Source organism: Pecten maximus, chromosome 6 (assembly GCF_902652985.1).
Source record: "Pecten maximus chromosome 6, xPecMax1.1, whole genome shotgun sequence".
NCBI lineage: Eukaryota > Metazoa > Mollusca > Bivalvia > Pectinida > Pectinidae > Pecten > Pecten maximus.
Window position 1 is genome coordinate 4,620,112 of NC_047020.1, and position 22,585 is coordinate 4,642,696.

The 22,585-nt window shown below is 36.8% G+C and overlaps 1 protein-coding gene across 2 annotated transcripts in view; it reads right to left on the reverse strand.

Moving 5' to 3' along the window:
- The window catches only part of LOC117328788 (cyclic nucleotide-binding domain-containing protein 2-like), a 45,301-nt gene that overhangs the window by 11,498 nt on the left and 11,218 nt on the right, over window positions 1-22,585 (reverse strand). For both annotated transcript variants that reach the window (XM_033886336.1, XM_033886335.1), the window contains 6 exons: window positions 21,489-21,606; window positions 12,456-12,530; window positions 4,357-4,445; window positions 4,093-4,166; window positions 3,625-3,713; window positions 3,115-3,263 (listed from right to left, as the gene is read on the reverse strand). In XM_033886336.1, the coding sequence (XP_033742227.1) occupies window positions 3,115-3,263; window positions 3,625-3,713; window positions 4,093-4,166; window positions 4,357-4,445; window positions 12,456-12,530; window positions 21,489-21,606 (594 nt within the window). The remainder of the gene's footprint in view (window positions 1-3,114; window positions 3,264-3,624; window positions 3,714-4,092; window positions 4,167-4,356; window positions 4,446-12,455; window positions 12,531-21,488; window positions 21,607-22,585) is intronic.

Below are 22,585 nucleotides of genomic sequence, written 5' to 3' on the forward strand. Positions count from 1 at the left end.
CCACACGAGTCAAAATACGTATACGTATCAAAAACAGCATAAATATCCGTAGTATACCCACCGTATCTACAAATCTAAAACAGATATGTGTAGCAAGTTAAGCAGAATGGATATGCTGTATTGTATAATTGCATATTAGCATATAAGAGGATTGTATACAATTCACACAAGTTATTTACACATTTTAATACAAATTGAGTGCAAGATTGCATCGTATTGTATTGTATTTGTATTGTATTGTATTTGTATTGTATTGTATTTGTATTGTATAGTATTTGTATTGTATTGTATTACATTGTTTTACGACCTACAATGTATCAACAATTAGAGTAATATAGGGCCAAGAGCTTTAAATACATTAGAGCCAAAATTCTTTTATGTACACCATACAACTGTTTAGTCCTTCTAGGTCTCGTCAGTGATGCTAGGGACACCATACAACTGTTTAGTCCTTCTAGGTCTCGTCAGTGATGCTAGGGACACCATACAACTGTTTAGTCCTTCTAGGTCTCGTCAGTAATGTTATGGACACCATGCAGCTGATTAGTTTGTGCGTGACTCGTCAGTCATGTTATAGACACCATACAGCTGTTAAGTCCTTCTAGAACTCGTCAGTCAGTAATGTTATAGACACCATGCAGTTCTTTAGTCGTTCTATGATTCGTGAGTGATGTTAGGGACATCATACAGCTGTTTGGTCCTTCTAGGATTCGTCAATGATGCTAGAAACACCATAAATCCTTCTAGAACTCGTCAGTGATGTTAAGACCCAAAGTTTTAAGACTTTTCCTTGCAAATTCGTGTCAAACGTCCAAACTAACGGATGTCCTTCTATGTGATACATTGAATGTGTGTTTTGATAATATCATATCGTGGTTGCAACAGACAAACTGATAAATGGCGTTAAATTGTGACATACATCTGGGACTTTACATATGAAGGAAATATCGAACGTTTTATATATCCATGTACTATATCATGTAGAAGAACAATAAATTGTTTGAGATTTGAAGAAGTTTAAACGTCGGTAACACTGACATAAGACATACCATGCATACAAACATTAACACAGAGAAATCTCCAAAGAACGGTACAATTAAAACCACCGGTACCATAGCCCGGGTACTAGCTTGAACTAGAAAACCAAATAAATTGGCTCCCCGTGCAAACATTACGTGATTTTACATATAATAACGTCACTCTTTTAATCAATGGTGATTGTGAATGTCATTAAGTTATGTAAAGCTTGAATTTTGCCGGATATAAAAAGCATGACAATAGATAGTCGGAAAATATTGTATCAGGCAAGTTAATCTAAAAGACCATTAAAATATCCTATGAAGTTACTAGATGATCAAATGAACGTAATACATGTCAGAAAGGTTGCTCTTCCTAGCTGATTGGTCTTGTAATTTCACAGGTTCGTCAAGAAGAAAAAACATCCACCTGCGTTATACAACTTCAATAAACTACCAGCGTTCCCTAAGCTGAGTATCGTTTTGGTCTATCACCTTCATATAGAACTCCAGTAGTGTCAGGCAACAATAAAAGCATACAAGTATTATTAAGAACCTTTTAAATGAAAATCTTTGTAAGCCGTTTACTTTTGACTAATTTCAAAATATTTCATAAACAGACTATCAATAAGCGATATTTCACATCTCACGGTCCAGTTCTTCCGTATGAAGTAGAACATTAATTTCAAATTATTATATATCACACTGATACTTTGGTAAAAAATAGATAACATGCATGTGGCGATAGAAATTAACATAGGGAGCGTCATTTATAAATTAAATATATAACGAATACAAATCACCACTTATGTGTCCCCACACGATACATCGCCAGGCTGCTCCTTAGTTAGTCCTCATGTCTAACAAAATACATTTCACTTGGGATTTTGCGGCATCAGTGGCGTAGAATTGAGAGTGTGTAATGTGTCGTATGTTTGTATTTGGCATTGGTATGCAATTGCGTTGATGGCCTGTCTATGTGTAGTCAATGGATCACGACGGTTCCTGACTTTGATGAAATGTATTATATCAGAATCTCAGCATTAACATTCCCCATTCTAATTTCTACACAGGCTCAGCTTAAATCTATATATAGAAATCGCCTGTAAAATACATTCCAATGATTGGGACCGTTACACACAATCTCAAACTTTCTGAATGAATGCGTAATAAACGGTTTTTATAGCGTAATAACACACATGACTGGTTTAACGAAAGTGTTAGTCATAAAAGTAACAAAGAATGCTGACATGATAATCAAACCAAAATTAACACAAAAACCTATTAAACGAGGGAGGGTTAAATATGTATAAAAAAACAGATTTACATCCTGAAGGATAATGACAGAACCTGTATAGCTTTCGTAAGTTTGATATTCTTGATACTGAAAGAGGCATGACATCCCCGATGACGATTCCCATTTGTATTTTAAAATGATCCATTATACTATATTTCCTCAACGAATGTTCTATAAACATTTAAATGTGACATAGGACAGGAATAAGCTGTTTCAGTTGTACACATGTGACATTACACGACATAGTACACGCTAATAGAGAATAATTCCCCACAACATATGAAAAATCAAATACACAAAAACCTTTCCAACTTAATTTTAAGATGTTTTTTTTTGGTCCATTGTAATTTCCCTGACTAGATTCACACACTTTTGGACATTAGTATCACAGACGAATCCTAGGATGGCGATGTAATCTGTATTTAACATGTACTGTATCTATTGCTAAATCAACATTTAAAGGTTCATATTGATGTGTGTCTCTTTGTCCTTGTCGATACAGAAGCGAGGAAAAGACAAGGTTTAATGGGTTACATAAAAATAGGAGCATGCAAAAGTCTAGTATTAAGTAGATCACGTAAGACTAAGCTTGTATAGATACAAGGCTGTTCACGTGTTTACAAGGATGTTTAAACATATCTATAGGTAAGACTTTCCAAAAGGTCTATGTATTACTGTAACAAATATATCACATATTTCCCTATAAAACAGGAGATACCACACATTATCTAACTAATGGTTTGTCTGTTAATAGAGCCCAACCAACCTAACAAACCCATTAATCACAAATACAATCCCTACCTCACAAATCGTATATGTTCTGGGATTTGGTCGCCTTGTCCACTCATGAAGATATCGAAGAAGTCCTGGCGACCAATGGTCAGGAGTTGACAACCTCCCTGACTGGTCACGGTGGCCGTACGGCGAGAGTGATGGAGCAGGGCCAACTCCTGTGACAATGGAAAACCAAACTTAACCAGGGCAAGGTATGGCAGAGTAAGACAGAATGAATAATCAAAGGAAAACACAAGAAGAAAAATATGTTCTATTTATAAGTAAACCTTTCTGAATGTAGCCAATTATTCGTCTTCTGTGTAGCTGCATTATATCAATAATACACGTTCTTACTCTTCCTTGCTGCGTCAGACAATCTCACCTTTCCTTTTTTCTTATTCCGTCCTTTAGGGGTTAACCAATGTTTTTTTACACTTCATCTGATGCGCCTCTCACTCTGCTTTCATTTACAAAGACACATACATTCAGATTTCAAACTAACGTAGGATGCTAAATACATATGATAACAAGACTTACCCCAAAGCTCATCCCCCTCCTCATTATTGTGGCGGTCTTGACGAAGGAAGCACCGGTTTTGGGATTCCGTAACAACAACGTTACAACAGCTAAAAGATAAAGCAAAACTACTGTAATACACTAGGCAGGTTTCTCATGGAAGAGTCCAGAAAGACGATACAATTCCTGTGTAATGCGGGTTGTATTCCTGCTCAGTTTCAAAAGGTGCTTTTCACCTCATGATTGTAAGTCTATGGTAATTACAAGAAAAAGTTGACGTTTGATCGTGATGATAACTCTGTGTTAATTATGAGATAACGTCCAATATGACGTTAACTTGTGATGGTATTAATTATGAGATAACTTCTAATGCAGCATGAACTGGTTGTTGGCTTTTTACTACTAAAAAAAAAAAGTATTTCATTATTTTCTGATAATTGTAATTGATCTGAAATAATGTTTACATATATTAGTGTTGGATTTGCTTACCTTGACCAGACAAAATGAAATAAAAGTTTTCAGCAAAATGGCCTTGTCGAATTATAATCCGCTTAGCCGGCACTCTGTAAGAAAACAGTAACCATTACTCATCACTAACGAAGACATCGGAAAGGAGCAACGTTTTACTACTGTCATCATCCCAAAAAATCAATATAAAGCTGACAAGGAAATATTAAGATATAACGTCGAACTGTTAACAGTGTAACGGATTTTCATATTACTCGTTCCTAGGTCAACACTGTATTTACTTACATTTCAAACCAGGCGACCTTGGCTAGCTTCTCTTGCATGTGAAGAGGATACTCAGCAAATGACCTAAGACTCTGTAGTCCAAACATCGCCTAAAGGTAACAACATACAATCTCCATCAGAATAATTATATGTACATACAGGTTATCTAATCCTGTCTTTTCACTTACAGTAGTATCCTCAGTTATAATTTTGCTCAGTTAGCGATAATATTTTGTGTTAAGTAATAGTGTTGAACCAGAAAAGTTATCAGAGCTATGGCTATTGTACAGTACCAGTCTGTAGTATTGTGTGTCTATTGTACAGTACCAGTCTGTAGTATTGTGTGTCTATTGTACAGTAGTCTCTAGTATTGTGTGTCTATTGTACAGTAGTCTGTAGTATTGTGTGTCTATTGTACAGTAGTCTGTAGTATTGTGTGTCTATTGTACAGTAGTCTGTAGTATTGTGTGTCTATTGTACAGTACCAGTCTGTAGTATCGTGTGTCTATTGTACAGTATCAGTCTGTAGTATTGTGTGTCTATTGTACAGTACCAGTCTGTAGTATTGTGTGTCTATTGTACAATACTAGTCTGTAGTGTAGTGTGTGTATTGTACAGTACCAGTCAGTAGTATCGTGTGTCTATTGTACAGTACCAGTCTGTAGTATCGTGTGTCTATTGTACAGTAGTCTGTAGTATCGTGTGTCTATTGTACAGTAACAGTCTGTAGGATCGTGTGTCTATTGTACAGTACCAGTCTGTAGTATAGTGTGTGTATTGTACAGTACCAGTCTGTAGTATCGTGTTTCTATTGTACATTAGTATGTAGTATTGTGTGTCTATTGTACAGTACCAGTCTGTAGTATTGTGTGTCTATTGTACAGTAGTCTGTAGTATCGTGTGTCTATTGTACAGTAGTCTGTAGTATTGTGTGTCTATTGTACAGTACCAGTCTGTAGTATTGTGTGTCTATTGTACAGTAGTCTGTAGTATTGTGTGTCTATTGTACAGTACCTGTCTGTAGTATCGTGTGTCTATTGTACAGTACCTGTCTGTAGTATCGTGTGTCTATTGTACAGTACCAGTCTGTAGTATTGTGTGTCTATTGTACAGTACCAGTCTGTAGTATTGTGTGTCTATTGTACAGTACCAGTCTGTAGTATTGTGTGTCTATTGTACAGTACCAGTCTGTAGTATTGTGTGTCTATTGTACAGTAGTCTGTAGTATCGTGTGTCTATTGTACAGTAGTCTGTAGTATTGTGTGTCTATTGTACCGTACCAGTCTGTAGGATCGTGTGTCTATTGTACAGTACCAGTCTGTAGTATCGTGTGTCTATTGTACAGTACCAGTCTGTAGTATTGTGTATCTATTGTACAGTACCAGTCTGTAGTATCGTGTGTCTATTGTACAGTACCAGTCTGTAGTATTGTGTATCTATTGTACAGTACCAGTCTGTAGTATCGTGTGTCTATTGTACAGTACCTGTCTGTAGTATTGTGTATCTATTGTACAGTACCAGTCTGTAGTATTGTGTATCTATTGTACAGTAGTCTGTAGTATTGTGTGTCTATTGTACAGTACCAGACTGTAGTATCGTGTGTCTATTGTACAATACCAGTCTGTAGTATCGTGTGTCTATTGTACAGTAGTCTGTAGTATCGTGTGTGTATTGTACAGTAGTCTGTAGTATTGTGTGTCTATTGTACAGTAGTCTGTAGTATCGTGTGTCTATTGTACAGTACCAGTCTGTAGTATCGTGTGTCTATTGTACAGTAGTCTGTAGTATTGTGTGTCTATTGTACAGTAGTCTGTAGTATCGTGTGTCTATTGTACAGTACCAGTCTGTAGTATTGTGTGTCTATTGTACAGTACCTGTCTGTAGTATTGTGTGTCTATTGTACAGTACCTGTCTGTAGTATTGTGTGTCTATTGTACAGTAGTCTGTAGTATTGTGTGTCTATTGTACAGTACCAGTCTGTAGTATTGTGTGTCTATTGTACAGTAGTCTGTAGTATTGTGTGTCTATTGTACAGTACCAGTCTGTAGTATTGTGTGTCTATTGTACAGTAGTCTGTAGTATCGTGTGTCTATTGTACAGTACCAGTCTGTAGTATTGTGTGTCTATTGTACAGTACCTGTCTGTAGTATTGTGTGTCTATTGTACAGTACCAGTATGTAGTATTGTGTGTCTATTGTACAGTACCAGTCTGTAGTATCGTGTGTCTATTGTACAGTACCAGTCTGTAGTATTGTGTGTCTATTGTACAGTACCAGTCTGTAGTATTGTGTGTCTATTGTACAGTACCAGTCTGTAGTATTGTGTGTCTATTGTACAGTACCTGTCTGTAGTATCGTGTGTCTATTGTACAGTACCAGTCTGTAGTATCGTGTGTCTATTATACAGTACCAGTCTGTAGTATTGTGTGTCTATTGTACAGTACCAGTCTGTAGTATTGTGTGTCTATTGTACAGTACCAGTATGTAGTATTGTGTGTCTATTGTACAGTAGTCTGTAGTATTGTGTATCTATTGTACAGTACCAGTCTGTAGTATTGTGTGTCTATTGTACAGTAGTCTGTAGTATCGTGTGCCTATTGTACAGTACCAGTCTGTAGTGTAGTGTGTGTATTATACAGTACCAGTCAGTAGTATCGTGTATCTATTGTACAGTACCAGTCTGTAGTATCGTGTGTCTATTGTACAGTAGTCTGTAGTATCGTGTGTCTATTGTACAGTACCAGTCTGTAGAATCGTGTGTCTATTGTACAGTACCAGTCTGTAGTATTGTGTGTCTATTGTACAGTAGTCTGTAGTATCGTGTGTCTATTGTACAGTACCAGTCTGTAGTAGCGTGTGTCTATTGTACAGTACCAGTCTGTAGGATCGTGTGTCTATTGTACAGTAGTCTGTAGTATCGTGTGTTTATTGTACAGTACCAGTCTGTTGTATAGTGTGTCTATTGTACAGTACCAGTCTGTAGTATCGTGTGTCTATTGTACAGTACCAGTCTGTAGTATCGTGTGTCTATTGTACAGTACCAGTCTGTAGTATCGTGTGTCTATTGTACAGTACCAGTCTGTAGTATCGTGTGTCTATTGTACAGTACCAGTCTGTAGTATCGTGTGTCTATTGTACAGTACCAGTCTGTAGTATTGTGTGTCTATTGTACAGTAGTCTGTAGTATCGTGTGTCTATTGTACAGTAGTCTGTAGTATCGTGTGTCTATTGTACAGTACCAGTCTGTAGTATCGTGTGTCTATTGTACAGTACCAGTCAGTAGTATCGTGTGTCTATTGTACAGTACCAGTCTGTAGTATCGTGTGTCTATTGTACAGTAGTCTGTAGTATCGTGTGTCTATTGTACAGTAGTCTGTAGTATTGTGTGTCTATTGTACAGTACCAGTCTGTAGTATTGTGTGTCTATTGTACAGTACCAGTCTGTAGTATTGTGTGTCTATTGTACAGTAGTCTGTAGTATCGTGTGTCTATTGTACAGTACCAGTCTGTAGTATTGTGTGTCTATTGTACAGTACCAGTCTGTAGTATCGTGTGTCTATTGTACAGTACCAGTCTGTAGTATTGTGTTTCTATTGTACAGTACCAGTCTGTAGTATTGTGTGTCTATTGTACAGTAGTCTGTAGTATTGTGTGTCTATTGTACAGTAGTCTGTAGTATTGTGTGTCTATTGTACAGTAGTCTGTAGTATCGTGTGTCTATTGTACAGTACCAGTCTGTAGTATTGTGTGTCTATTGTACAGTACCAGTCTGTAGTATTGTGTGTCTATTGTACAGTACCAGTCTGTAGTATTGTGTTTCTATTGTACAGTAGTCTGTAGTATTGTGTGTCTATTGCACAGTATTCTGTAGTATCGTGTCTATTGTACAGTACCAGTCTATAGTATTGTGTTTCTATTGTACAGTACCAGTCTGTAGTATTGTGTGTCTATTGTACAGTACCAGTCTGTAGTATCGTGTTTCTATTGTACATTAGTATGTAGTATTGTGTGTCTATTGTACAGTACCAGTCTGTAGTATTGTGTGTCTATTGTACAGTAGTCTGTAGTATCGTGTGTCTATTGTACAGTAGTCTGTAGTATTGTGTGTCTATTGTACAGTACCAGTATGTAGTATTGTGTGTCTATTGTACAGTAGTCTGTAGTATTGTGTGTCTATTGTACAGTAGTCTGTAGTATCGTGTGTCTATTGTACAGTACCAGTCTGTAGTATTGTGTGTCTATTGTACAGTAGTCTGTAGTATCGTGTGTCTATTGTACAGTAGTCTGTAGTATTGTGTGTCTATTGTACAGTACCAGTCTGTAGTATCGTGTGTATATTGTACAGTACCAGTCTGTAGTATTGTGTGTCTATTGTACAGTAGTCTGTAGTATCGTGTGTCTATTGTACAGTACCAGTCTGTAGTATTGTGTGTCTATTGTACAGTACCAGTCTGTAGTATCGTGTGTCTATTGTACAGTAGTCTGTAGTATTGTGTGTCTATTGTACAGTAGTCTGTAGTATCGTGTGTCTATTGTACAGTACCAGTCTGTAGTATTGTGTGTCTATTGTACAGTACCAGTCTGTAGTATTGTGTAGCTATTGTACAGTACCAGTCTGTAGTATTGTGTAGCTATTGTACAATACTAGTCTGTAGTGTAGTGTGTGTATTGTACAGTACCAGTCTGTAGTATTGTGTGTCTATTGTACAGTACCAGTCTGTAGTATCGTGTGTCTATTGTACAGTACCAGTATGTAGTATTGTGTGTCTATTGTACAGTACCAGTCTGTAGTATTGTGTGTCTATTGTACAGTACCAGTCTGTAGTATTGTGTGTCTATTGTACAGTACCAGTCTGTAGTATTGTGTGTTTATTGTACAGTACCAGTCTGTAGTATTGTGTGTCTATTGTACAGTAGTCTGTAGTATTGTGTGTCTATTGTACAGTACCAGTCTGTAGTATTGTGTGTCTATTGTACAATACTAGTCTGTAGTATTGTGTGTCTATTGTACAATACTAGTCTGTAGTGTAGTGTGTGTATTGTACAGTACCAGTCAGTAGTATCGTGTGTCTATTGTACAGTACCAGTCAGCAGTATCGTGTGTCTATTGTACAGTATCAGTCTGTAGTATTGTGTGTCTATTGTACAGTACCAGTCTGTAGTATTGTGTGTCTATTGTACAGTACCAGTCTGTAGTATTGTGTGTCTATTGTACAGTACCAGTCTGTAGTATCGTGTGTATATTGTACAGTACCAGTCTGTAGGATCGTGTGTCTATTGTACAGTAGTCTGTAGTATTGTATGTATATTGTACAGTACCAGTCTGTAGTATCGTGTGTCTATTGTACAGTAGTCTGTAGTATCGTGTGCCTATTGTACAGTACCAGTCTGTAGTGTAGTGTGTGTATTATACAGTACCAGTCTGTAGTATAGTGTGTGTATTGTACAGTACCAGTCTGTAGTATCGTGTGTCTATTGTACAGTACCAGTCTGTAGTGTAGTGTGTGTATTATACAGTACCAGTCTGTAGTATAGTGTGTGTATTATACAGTACCAGTCTGTAGTATCGTGTGTCTATTGCACAGTAGTCTGTAGTATCGTGTGTCTATTGTACAGTAGTCTGTAGTATCGTGTGTATATTGTACAGTACCAGTCTGTAGTATTGTGTGTCTATTGTACAGTAGTCTGTAGTATTGTGTGTCTATTGTACAGTAGTCTGTAGTATTGTGTGTCTATTGTACAGTACCAGTCTGTAGTATCGTGTGTCTATTGTACAGTACCAGTCTGTAGTATTGTGTGTCTATTGTACAGTACCAGTCTGTAGTATTGTGTGTCTATTGTACAGTAGTCTGTAGTATCGTGTGTCTATTGTACAGTAGTCTGTAGTATTGTGTGTCTATTGTACAGTAGTCTGTAGTATTGTGTGTCTATTGTACAGTAGTCTGCAGTATCGTGTGTCTATTGTACAGTACCAGTCTGTAGTATCGTGTGTCTATTGTACAATACTAGTCTGTAGTATTGTGTGTCTATTGTACAGTACCTGTCTGTAGTATTGTGTGTCTATTGTACAGTACCAGTCTGTAGTATTGTGTGTCTATTGTACAGTACCAGTCTGTAGTATTGTGTGTCTATTGTACAGTACCAGTCTGTAGTATTGTGTGTCTATTGTACAGTACCAGTCTGTAGTATTGTGTGTCTATTGTACAGTAGTCTGTAGTATTGTGTGTCTATTGTACAGTACCAGTCTGTAGTATTGTGTGTCTATTGTACAGTACCAGTCTGTAGTATTGTGTGTCTATTGTACAGTACCAGACTGTAGTATCGTGTGTCTATTGTACAGTACCAGTCTGTAGTATTGTGTGTCTATTGTACAGTACCAGTCTGTAGTATTGTGTGTCTATTGTACAGTACCAGTCTGTAGTATCGTGTGTCTATTGTACAGTAGTCTGTAGTATTGTGTGTCTATTGTACAGTACCAGTCTGTAGTATTGTTTTATCCTGGATTGGTATAAGATATATAGGTAGATATAAATAGTTGGACACATTGATTACAGGTAATGATGTAACTATCAATGATGTAACATGTCCCAGGTAACCATTACCGTAATGATCGCGATAATATACATTGTCTAGTCACACCCGATCATATCAGTAGATTAAGAGGTGTGTCAGCATTTTTGATTCTATAATACATGTAATATCCAGCGTGCTTCGACTGATAATAACACATCCTTTGTCTGTTTTGGTCCACATAAATTCCCTGGGACTCAAAATCAATCAACGTTTTGAAACCGTCTGACTATAATGTCCCTTAGGCATAATGGTAACATAATTCATAACGATTCCGATAGCACTCAGCAAATTAACTACATTGCATTTAAAACTAGAAAAGACATTTTCTAAAAAAAAAAATGACTTGGCAGAGTTAGATAATAAATAGAGGATCGTTACAGTGATGCGTGGGTACAAGTCGTCATATACTTAGTTTGTGTGTTTGAGTACACCTGATTGTTAAAACTGTGCCAGTGTAACTATAGGTAACTATTGTTTGAGTTCACGTGATTATTAAATCTGTGTGAGTGTAACTATAGGTAGCTATTGTTTGAGTTCACGTGATTATTAAACCTGTGTGAGTGTAACTACATTGTATAGGTAGCTATTGTTTGAGTTCACGTGATTATTAAATCTGTGTGAGTGTAACTATAGGTAGCTATTGTTTGAGTTCACGTGATTATTAAATCTGTGTGAGTGTAACTATAGGTAGCTATTGTTTGAGTTCACGTGATTATTAAACCTGTGTGAGTGTAACTACATTTTATAGGTAGCTATTGTTTGAGTTCACGTGACTATTAAATCTGTGTGAGTGTAACTATAGGTAGCTATTGTTTGAGTTCACGTGACTATCAAATCTGTGTGAGTGTAACTACATTGTATAGGTAGCTATTTTTTGAGTTCACGTGACTATTAAATCTGTGTGAGTGTAACTATAGGTAACTATTGTTTGAGTTCACGTGACTATTAAATATGTGTGAGTGTAGCTATAGGTACACTTTAGCTATTGTTTGAGTTCACGTGACTATTAAATATGTGTGAGTGTAGCTATAGGTAGCTATTGTTTGAGTTCACGTGACTATTAAATATGTGTGAGTGTAGCTATAGGTAGCTATTGTTTGAGTTCACGTGACTATTAAATCTGTATGAGTGTAACTATAGGTAGCTATTGTTTGAGTTCACGTGATTATTAAATCTGTGTGAGTGTAACTATAGGTAGCTATTGTTTGAGTTCACGTGACTATTAAATCTGTATGAGTGTAACTATAGGTAGCTATTGTTTGAGTACCTAGTACACGTGACTATTAAATCTGTGCGAGTGTAACTATAGGTAGCTATTGTTTGAGTTCACGTGATTATTAAATCTGTGTGAGTGTAACTATAGGTAGCTATTGTTTGAGTTCACGTGATTATTAAATCTGTGTGAGTGTAACTATAGGTAGCTATTGTTTGAGTACCTAGTACACGTGACTATTAAATATGTGTGAGTGTAGATATAGTTACTAATGTTTGAGTACAGGTGAGCATTAAATCTGTGTGACTATAGGTTACATGTTTCTGGGTACTAACCGTCTGTATTTGTTCCGGAGTCCTTTCCTCGGACGGAAGGCTGAGAATGGTCTTTACCTCTGTACTGATGTTGATCTGGAAACGAAAGCATATATACCATCAAGGGGTGAAAATTAACATACATACATGTATATAAAGGTCAACTAACTTATGGTAAAATGCCTTCCATTTTAATTCACCTGCAGATTAGTTAATTGGAATAGAGGTGTCAACAAATCAAGTATGCGCTGCTCCATAATTACACTGGACAACTGATTGACAGGAAACTTACGTAGTACAACCTACTGGATACAGCCATTCTATGTGTGAATAATTTTAATGTCTGAATCAATGTTAACAAGTCAGGAAACAACTTTTTTATCGATCAAATTGTAGCAAAAGCAACAGGTCCATATTGTTACTCTTCTAACCTTATTTGACAACAATGACAAAAAAGCCATAAGGCGCGAAACTTGAACAAAGACGATGGGGCCGTAGAACATTAATGCTTAACTGAACCAAATCTACTTTTCGTTGATCATTTCGTACTCATTGTCTAACGTTTAGACGTACCGTCCGGTCGGGAATGATATAAGTTTCATGGACTGCTGTTCTATACTTTCAGACACATTACAAACCTTACTGTGAGTTATCCTGTCAGACACATTACAAACCTTACTGTGAGTTATCCTGTCAGACACATAACAAACCTTACTGTGAGTTATCCTGTCAGACACATAACAAACCTTACTGTGAGTTATACTGTCAGACACAATACAAACCTTACCGTGAGTTATCCTGTCAGACACATAACAAACCTTACCGTGAGTTATCCTGTCAGACATAATACAAACCTTACTGTGAGTTATCCTGTCAGACACATTACAAACCTTACTGTGAGTTATCCTGTCAGACACATAACAAACCTTACTGTGAGTTATCCTGTCAGACATAATACAAACCTTACTGTGAGTTATCCTGTCAGACACATAACAAACCTTACTGTGAGTTATCCTGTCAGACATAATACAAACCTTACTGTGAGTTATCCTGTCAGACACATTACAAACCTTACTGTGAGTTATCCTGTCAGACACATAACAAACCTTACCGTGAGTTATCCTGTCAGACACATAACAAACCTTACTGTGAGTTATCCTGTCAGACACATAACAAACCTTACCGTGAGTTATCCTGTCAGACATAATACAAACCTTACTGTGAGTTATCCTGTCAGACATAATACAAACCTTACTGTGAGTTATCCTGTCAGACACATTACAAACCTTACTGTGAGTTATCCTGTCAGACACATTACAAACCTTACTGTGAGTTATCCTGTCAGACACATAACAAACCTTACTGTGAGTTATCCTGTCAGACACATTACAAACCTTACTGTGAGTTATCCTGTCAGACACATTACAAACCTTACTGTGAGTTATCCTGTCAGACACATAACAAACCTTACTGTGAGTTATCCTGTCAGACACATTACAAACCTTACTGTGAGTTATCCTGTCAGACACATAACAAACCTTACTGTGAGTTATCCTGTCAGACACATTACAAACCTTACTGTGAGTTATCCTGTCAGACACATTACAAACCTTACTGTGAGTTATCCTGTCAGACATAATACAAACCTTACTGTGAGTTATCCTGTCAGACACATAACAAACCTTACTGTGAGTTATCCTGTCAGACACATAACAAACCTTACTGTGAGTTATCCTGTCAGACACATTACAAACCTTACTGTGAGTTATCCTGTCAGACACATTACAAACCTTACTGTGAGTTATCCTGTCAGACACAATACAAACCTTACTGTGAGTTATCCTGTCAGACACATTACAAACCTTACTGTGAGTTATCCTGTCAGACACAATACAAACCTTACTGTGAGTTATCCTGTCAGACACATAACAAACCTTACTGTGAGTTATCCTGTCAGACACATAACAAACCTTACTGTGAGTTATCCTGTCAGACATAATACAAACCTTACTGTGAGTTATCCTGTCAGACACATAACAAACCTTACTGTGAGTTATCCTGTCAGACATAATACAAACCTTACTGTGAGTTATCCTGTCAGACACATTACAAACCTTACTGTGAGTTATCCTGTCAGACACATAACAAACCTTACTGTGAGTTATCCTGTCAGACACATTACAAACCTTACTGTGAGTTATCCTGTCAGACACATTACAAACCTTACTGTGAGTTATCCTGTCAGACACATTACAAACCTTACTGTGAGTTATCCTGTCAGACATAATACAAACCTTACTGTGAGTTATCCTGTCAGACACATAACAAACCTTACTGTGAGTTATCCTGTCAGACACATAACAAACCTTACTGTGAGTTATCCTGTCAGACATAATACAAACCTTACTGTGAGTTATCCTGTCAGACACATAACAAACCTTACTGTGAGTTATCCTGTCAGACACATTACAAACCTTACTGTGAGTTATCCTGTCAGACATAATACAAACCTTACTGTGAGTTATCCTGTCAGACACATAACAAACCTTACTGTGAGTTATCCTGTCAGACACATAACAAACCTTACCGTGAGTTATCCTGTCAGACACATAACAAACCTTACTGTGAGTTATCCTGTCAGACACATTACAAACCTTACTGTGAGTTATCCTGTCAGACACAATACAAACCTTACTGTGAGTTATCCTGTCAGACACATAACAAACCTTACCGTGAGTTATCCTGTCAGACACATAACAAACCTTACTGTGAGTTATCCTGTCAGACACATTACAAACCTTACTGTGAGTTATCCTGTCAGACACAATACAAACCTTACTGTGAGTTATCCTGTCAGACACATAACAAACCTTACTGTGAGTTATCCTGTCAGACACATTACAAACCTTACTGTGAGTTATCCTGTCAGACACATTACAAACCTTACTGTGAGTTATCCTGTCAGACACATAACAAACCTTACTGTGAGTTATCCTGTCAGACACATAACAAACCTTACTGTGAGTTATCCTGTCAGACACATAACAAACCTTACTGTGAGTTATCCTGTCAGACATAATACAAACCTTACTGTGAGTTATCCTGTCAGACATAATACAAACCTTACTGTGAGTTATCCTGTCAGACACATTACAACCCTTACTGTGAGTTATCCTGTCAGACATAATACAAACCTTACTGTGAGTTATCCTGTCAGACACATAACAAACCTTACTGTGAGTTATCCTGTCAGACACATAACAAACCTTACTGTGAGTTATCCTGTCAGACACATAACAAACCTTACTGTGAGTTATCCTGTCAGACACATTACAAACCTTACTGTGAGTTATCCTGTCAGACACATTACAAACCTTACTGTGAGTTATCCTGTCAGACACAATACAAACCTTACTGTGAGTTATCCTGTCAGACACATTACAAACCTTACTGTGAGTTATCCTGTCAGACACAATACAAACCTTACTGTGAGTTATCCTGTCAGACACATAACAAACCTTACTGTGAGTTATCCTGTCAGACACATAACAAACCTTACTGTGAGTTATCCTGTCAGACATAATACAAACCTTACTGTGAGTTATCCTGTCAGACACATAACAAACCTTACTGTGAGTTATCCTGTCAGACATAATACAAACCTTACTGTGAGTTATCCTGTCAGACACATTACAAACCTTACTGTGAGTTATCCTGTCAGACACATAACAAACCTTACTGTGAGTTATCCTGTCAGACACATTACAAACCTTACTGTGAGTTATCCTGTCAGACACATTACAAACCTTACTGTGAGTTATCCTGTCAGACACATTACAAACCTTACTGTGAGTTATCCTGTCAGACATAATACAAACCTTACTGTGAGTTATCCTGTCAGACACATAACAAACCTTACTGTGAGTTATCCTGTCAGACACATAACAAACCTTACTGTGAGTTATCCTGTCAGACATAATACAAACCTTACTGTGAGTTATCCTGTCAGACACATAACAAACCTTACTGTGAGTTATCCTGTCAGACACATTACAAACCTTACTGTGAGTTATCCTGTCAGACATAATACAAACCTTACTGTGAGTTATCCTGTCAGACACATAACAAACCTTACTGTGAGTTATCCTGTCAGACACATAACAAACCTTACCGTGAGTTATCCTGTCAGACACATAACAAACCTTACTGTGAGTTATCCTGTCAGACACATTACAAACCTTACTGTGAGTTATCCTGTCAGACACAATACAAACCTTACTGTGAGTTATCCTGTCAGACACATAACAAACCTTACCGTGAGTTATCCTGTCAGACACATAACAAACCTTACTGTGAGTTATCCTGTCAGACACATTACAAACCTTACTGTGAGTTATCCTGTCAGACACAATACAAACCTTACTGTGAGTTATCCTGTCAGACACATAACAAACCTTACTGTGAGTTATCCTGTCAGACACATTACAAACCTTACTGTGAGTTATCCTGTCAGACACATTACAAACCTTACTGTGAGTTATCCTGTCAGACACATAACAAACCTTACTGTGAGTTATCCTGTCAGACACATAACAAACCTTACTGTGAGTTATCCTGTCAGACACATAACAAACCTTACTGTGAGTTATCCTGTCAGACATAATACAAACCTTACTGTGAGTTATCCTGTCAGACATAATACAAACCTTACTGTGAGTTATCCTGTCAGACACATTACAACCCTTACTGTGAGTTATCCTGTCAGACATAATACAAACCTTACTGTGAGTTATCCTGTCAGACACATAACAAACCTTACTGTGAGTTATCCTGTCAGACACATAACAAACCTTACTGTGAGTTATCCTGTCAGACATAATACAAACCTTACTGTGAGTTATCCTGTCAGACATAATACAAACCTTACTGTGAGTTATCCTGTCAGACACATTACAACCCTTACTGTGAGTTATCCTGTCAGACATAATACAAACCTTACTGTGAGTTATCCTGTCAGACACATAACAAACCTTACTGTGAGTTATCCTGTCAGACACAATACAAACCTTACTGTGAGTTATCCTGTCAGACACATAACAAACCTTACCGTGAGTTATCCTGTCAGACATAATACAAACCTTACTGTGAGTTATCCTGTCAGACACAATACAAAACTTACTGTGAGTTATCCTGTCAGACACATTACAAACCTTACTGTGAGTTATCCTGTCAGACATAATACAAACCTTACTGTGAGTTATCCTGTCAGACACATTACAAACCTTACTGTGAGTTATCCTGTCAGACACATAACAAACCTTACTGTGAGTTATCCTGTCAGACACATTACAAACCTTACTGTGAGTTATCCTGTCAGACACATAACAAACCTTACTGTGAGTTATCCTGTCAGACATAATACAAACCTTACTGGGTGTTATCCTGTCAGACACATAACAAACCTTACTGTGAGTTATCCTGTCAGACACATAACAAACCTTACTGTGAGTTATCCTGTCAGACACAATACAAACCTTACTGTGAGTTATCCTGTCAGACACATAACAAACCTTACTGTGAGTTATCCTGTCAGACACATTACAAACCTTACTGTGAGTTATCCTGTCAGACATAATACAAACCTTACTGTGAGTTATCCTGTCAGACACAATACAAACCTTACTGTGAGTTATCCTGTCAGACACAATACAAACCTTACTGTGAGTTATCCTGTCAGACACAATACAAACCTTACTGTGAGTTATCCTGTCAGACACATTACAAACCTTACTGTGAGTTATCCTGTCAGACACATAACAAACCTTACTGTGAGTTATCCTGTCAGACACATTACAAACCTTACTGTGAGTTATCCTGTCAGACACATTACAAACCTTACTGTGAGTTATCCTGTCAGACACATTACAAACCTTACTGGGAGTTATCCTGTCAGACACATTACAAACCTTACTGTGAGTTATCCTGTCAGACACATTACAAACCTTACTGTGAGTTATCCTGTCAGACACATAACAAACCTTACTGTGAGTTATCCTGTCAGACACATAACAAACCTAACTGTGAGTTATCCTGTCAGACACATAACAAAACTTACTGTGAGTTATCCTGTCAGACACATTACAAACCTTACTGTGAGTTATCCTGTCAGACACATTACAAACCTTACTGTGAGTTATCCTGTCAGACACAATACAAACCTTACTGTGAGTTATCCTGTCAGACACATTACAAACCTTACTGTGAGTTATCCTGTCAGACATAATACAAACCTTACTGTGAGTTATCCTGTCAGACATAATACAAACCTTACTGTGAGTTATCCTGTCAGACACATTACAAACCTTACTGTGAGTTATCCTGTCAGACACATTACAAACCTTACTGTGAGTTATCCTGTCAGACATAATACAAACCTTACTGTGAGTTATCCTGTCAGACATAATACAAACCTTACTGTGAGTTATCCTGTCAGACACAATACAAACCTTACTGTGAGTTATCCTGTCAGACACATTACAAACCTTACTGTGAGTTATCCTGTCAGACATAATACAAACCTTACTGTGAGTTATCCTGTCAGACATAATACAAACCTTACTGTGAGTTATCCTGTCAGACACATTACAAACCTTACTGTGAGTTATCCTGTCAGACACAATACAAACCTTACTGTGAGTTATCCTGTCAGACACATTACAAACCTTACTGTGAGTTATCCTGTCAGACACATTACAAACCTTACTGTGAGTTATCCTGTCAGACACATTACAGACCTTACTGTGAGTTATCCTGTCAGACACATAACAAACCTTACTTAGGGGATAAAACATGTCTGCTTCCTAGTAGCCGGGAAGATGTATGTGGTCTCTAAAATATTAGCCCGTTAGTGTTTTTTTTTTATATTTTGTTTACATTATTAATAGTGAAATATGTACTTGTACTAAATACAACAGACTCTTGTACAAGACTCATACCCCAAAAAGATCATCAAAAACAAATCCAACAAAATATTTAAAAACAAACAACATAAAAAACACAAAGAAAACAGGAAAAACAACAAAACATACTAAGTAGGTGTGATTGTCACCAAGCCCCAACAACCAAGTAGCCATCAGCCAACACACAACAGACTTACACCAACAAACAGGCAATCAAGGCATACCCATCACAAATCATTTCAACTATGTACCACACTGCTAAACCATGGCCAGAAAACAATCATTTTTTCCATGCACTTACAATATCTGAGTGGAACAAGATCGCACCAGATATCGTATCCTCCTGTCCAACAGCTGAATCCTTTAAGACTGCCCTCCTGTCAGTATATATCCCCCAAAATTAAGTAATACCTATATACACATCTTTTTTTGCTTTCTAGGAAACGACTGCATCTCTTTTCTCTCTCGTGACATTATCTTCAACTTGTTGAAGTTGGTCATTACCAATTAAAAAAAAAAGCCTTGTGGTGCTTCAGATGTGATAATTATATAAATGATCAATACTTTAATGACAAGAACTGATCATTATTTTCATAATTCCAGCATATAATTGTACGTTCTGTCAGTGCTCAACCAGAGAACAATGAGCTGTTACCAAATATTGACCAAGCTGTTTGATTAGTGTCCTTTCCCTCATTTAAACATACAAGACCTCTTGACCAAGTATGATAACGTACTGGTTGCAAATTGTTTGAAAAAAAAAGCAATAACAATTAAATAAAATGCCGATAACAATTACGAATCGGGCGGAACCGGAAATGGTTCAATTTCGCGCAAGGCGGAGTCTCCATTGGTAACAAACTAAAACAAATCAATCAATTACCTCCAGAATTTTCTTATCAAATGCGTGCGCATATCCTTATGTATCACACTAGTAGTTTTACACTGGTAGGAAACACAAAACGAAACTGTTATGTATATATATATAAATATATATCAACCTGTCAACTACACAGCATATCAAACAAAAGGTTATATAAACAGTACAAAGAATACCAACATAATAACGATGCCATTATTCAAACTAAATTTTGATGAAACGAGGGCGAAAAATAAACAAAAATACATGTTTGCATAGATTCCTGAAATAAAATACAAAGAACCAGGTGGTTAGGAGAGCAAGCGTCTTCCCTTCCGTCACACAAATCTAGGTCAAATCTGGGTTAAATCACAATCTCAAAGATAGTTAGGGTGGTGACAACAGCGTTATCAGCAGGTTTAATGTTAGCGCCGATATCGTGCTAAGTAATGATACAGAATAAACTATGTATTACATCTTCAGTAAACCAATGCCAAGAAAAAAACTATCAGGATAGCATTTTACCTAGTGGTTTAACCGTCTCTGCAAATAGCACACACGCCAAGATTCGTTTAAAAAGTCGTCATATAATGAAACATTATGTTTGGTTGTTTGTTGTTACACACTGAATACATCAGTACATTACGCTATCATTGTGGTTTTATGAAGCGATCTCCATTTTCTGTCGTTTTATGTATATTTATTGATATGGATATAGAGGCATCAATGTATGTGTCCCTTATGTATCCTATTGTACATCGTCTTGTAAACCTCCAACATCATGAGTACATACGTGTCCTCGGGATCATTCATAAAGATTATTTGGACTATATAAATATTTTCAGCGCGATATAGTTTGTAGTCCACGGGCGGTGATAACTATTGTCTATATTATAGTTTGTTTAAAAAAAATCCCAGATGACAACTGAACATTTTACCAAGAGTTGGGCTTCGACCTTGAACTGTGACCGTAAGCCTTTGGTACAAATAGTCAACACATACTATCATAACATAACTTTAAAAATAATGTTCCGTGTAATCAATTTACCGACACTCTGAAGTGATGACTTATATATAGCCTATTACTTCTATCTAAAAACATATAAATAGTTCTCGTGTTGCAACAGATATAACAAAAGAGCCCCCACTGTCTTGAAATATTGCCATACGTTGTGTGGTTGTAACAAATTATCACTACAATCAATCTATAAAGCTCGGGAAATCAAATAACCTTACCTCTTTTTTGGCCTTGAAATACGATGGGTCAAAGGTCAACCCTGACGAATGTGCTGTAGTCTCCGCCTCACTTGCCAGATCTGTGAATGTCTTCATGCCAGTATCCACTGACGGGTCTCTATAAGGCAACAGACACTTATTGTAAAGGTGTTCTGTATTGTCATTGTTTTGTTCCATTCAATACAATTTATTTATTATTTGGAGTTTTACAGCTCATCAGTACATATAACACAGAGTGCAATACATGGGCGGTCACTGCAATATAGCAGTGAAGTATCAACATCTGAAAATGGACAAATCCGTTAACAAATTTAGACATTATATCATGTTTTTCTTTAATTGTGTGGCATCATATATATATATTTGTTTAACAATGGTAAATCTATAAAGTTTGTTGTATTAATTAATTGGATGATCAATTTGAATATCGATGGTTTTACCGGTAGTACCTTTTGATACAGTACATCTTGGTCTTAAAACTTGGACAAAATTTGGACAAATCAACAGAAAGTGATATTCATCTTCTATGTCACCAAAGTTGCTCACTCTGCACAGATATTAATTTCTTACAGTATTTCGTTATCGACCAGTTACAATATGAAGAGTTTGTACTAATAGAAGTATTCTACTCAAAGCAATTCTATTACGTTTTGGTATATATTAACATAAATAACGTTGTAGTGATATATCATCTAAATGTTTATACAGATTACATTTTGAGGAATTCTCTAATAATGTATACGTATCTTGCCGTGCATTGTCAAAAAATCTTTGCAGAATGCATGTTAAGTCTACAGAAATACCTATATTGTTTTGATTTAACCACATATAACCATCACCGAATGAAAAAAAGTTTATCTTTTACAAATAGTAACCAATTACAATTTGGTTAGTAAATTACATTATAATACTGAGTATAAACAATTGGAAATCTTCCCAATTCAAAATGTGGATTTCTCAACACATAATTTTGTTTCACTCCAAGTGAACTTTTTTCAATATTCTGACCTTTCTACGAACCCCATACTTCGGATGCGTAAAAGAGTATACTGGAAACATTGGTGTCAAAAAGTTTTATGAATGTACGACAGTTTAAA